This window comes from Pteropus medius, unplaced genomic scaffold (genome assembly GCF_902729225.1).
Source record: "Pteropus medius unplaced genomic scaffold, Ma_sr-lr_union100, whole genome shotgun sequence".
Lineage (NCBI taxonomy): Eukaryota > Metazoa > Chordata > Mammalia > Chiroptera > Pteropodidae > Pteropus > Pteropus medius.
Window position 1 is genome coordinate 2,170,265 of NW_024352784.1, and position 1,556 is coordinate 2,171,820.

A 1,556-nucleotide genomic window follows, 5' to 3' on the forward strand; every position below is an offset into this window, starting at 1 on the left:
AGGTCCTGAGTAAACAATTAACCAAATTCTCAGTGATGCAGAATAAAAACAAATACTCTGTCTTCTCTTAATGAACTTGCAAGCGCCTTTGTGTTTTTAGGTAATATCACCAAAAGGAAAGTGGGTTAAAGTCTTTGTCAAGCTCATGATAGGAGTGAGGACTCTGAGGAGACAGTAAAGTCAGCAGTCTGAGTCCAGAGGACTGAAACCCTTGAGTCCTGATCAGACTGATGAGTTTCAGGATATCATTTATAACATTTTTCATTACACCAGGAAAGAACTAAACAGAGAGATTCTGGCAGCTCTTAGGTCCTATCATATCCACACACCCCCACTCCAACATTCAACCTGGACCACTCTTTTTCCATCTGCCCCTCATTCTCCATTTACACATCCTTTCTCAGGAATAGTCCTAAGACTCGCTCACGAATCTGCTTGGTCTTGACCCCATAGATGATAGGATTGACCATGGGTGGGAAGAGCATATAAAAATTGGCAAGGAGAATGTGCACATGTGGGGCAGCCCGGCTAGCCACACGGTGCATGACTGAGGAGACGACCACAGGTGTGTAGGTGGACAAGATGGCACCTATGTGAGACACACATGTTCCAAAGGCTTTGTAGCGGGCCTCCTGAGAGGCAAGCTGTAGAACTGCCCGAAGGATGAAGATATAAGACAGGATAACAAAGAGCAGGTCCAACACCACAATAAACACAGCCACGGCAATGCCATAGATATTGTTGAAGCGAGTGTCCCCACAGGCCAGCCTTACCACAGCCATGTGCTCACAGTAGCAGTGGACAATGATGGGGCCTCGGCAGTAGTGGAAGCGTCTGAGCAGAAAGGGGAGTGGAGTCACTAATGCCACAGCCCGAGTCACAGCAGCCATGCCAATCTTGGTGATAAGGGGCCTGGTAAGGACCGTGGTGTAGTGCAGTGGCTTGCAAATGGCCACATAGCGGTCAAAGGCCATGGCTAGCAGCACTGCTGACTCCATGATAGAGAAGGAGTGAAGAAAGAACATCTGGACCAGACAGGCAGAGAAGTTGATCTCCTGATCTCTGAACCAAAAAATAGCCAGCATTTTGGGAAGTGTGGTAGAAGAGAGAACCAGATCAGTAGTTGCCAACATGGCCAGAAAGAGGTACATGGGCTCGTGGAGGGCTGCATCAGCCTGGATGATGAAGAGGAGGGTGCAGTTGCCTAGTAGGGCCAAAGTATAGGCAAAGCAGAAGGGAATGGATATCCAGACATGTAAGTGTTCCAAACCTGGAATTCCTATCAACAAGAAGACTGCTGGATGGGTTGAGGTGATATTGGAGGCTGACATGGCTTCGGGATATTCTCTTTGTCAGTTTTTATGGGGCCCCTTCACCTTCTATATAGGCTTTCTTGGGAAGATCAGCTCTTGTTCTCATTACTAGACCTTAAAACTAGTTAGTAGGTCTCATAGACATTGGGAAGCATAATCCATGTTTTCCCTCAAGAACTTTGAATCTCATCGAGTAGTCGGAATATTAAAAATTATTAGAACTGACATCACAGGACAATTTTC

At 46.5% G+C, this 1,556-nt stretch overlaps 1 protein-coding gene across 1 annotated transcript; it reads right to left on the reverse strand.

Annotated features, from left to right (window-relative positions):
• Nucleotides 1–386: 386 nt before the first annotated feature.
• LOC120590177 (olfactory receptor 52K1) lies at nt 387–1,331 on the reverse strand. Its single transcript, XM_039847807.1, has one exon. The coding sequence runs from the start codon at nt 1,329–1,331 to the stop codon at nt 387–389; it is 945 nt and encodes a 314-aa protein (XP_039703741.1).
• Nucleotides 1,332–1,556: the final 225 nt, after the last annotated feature.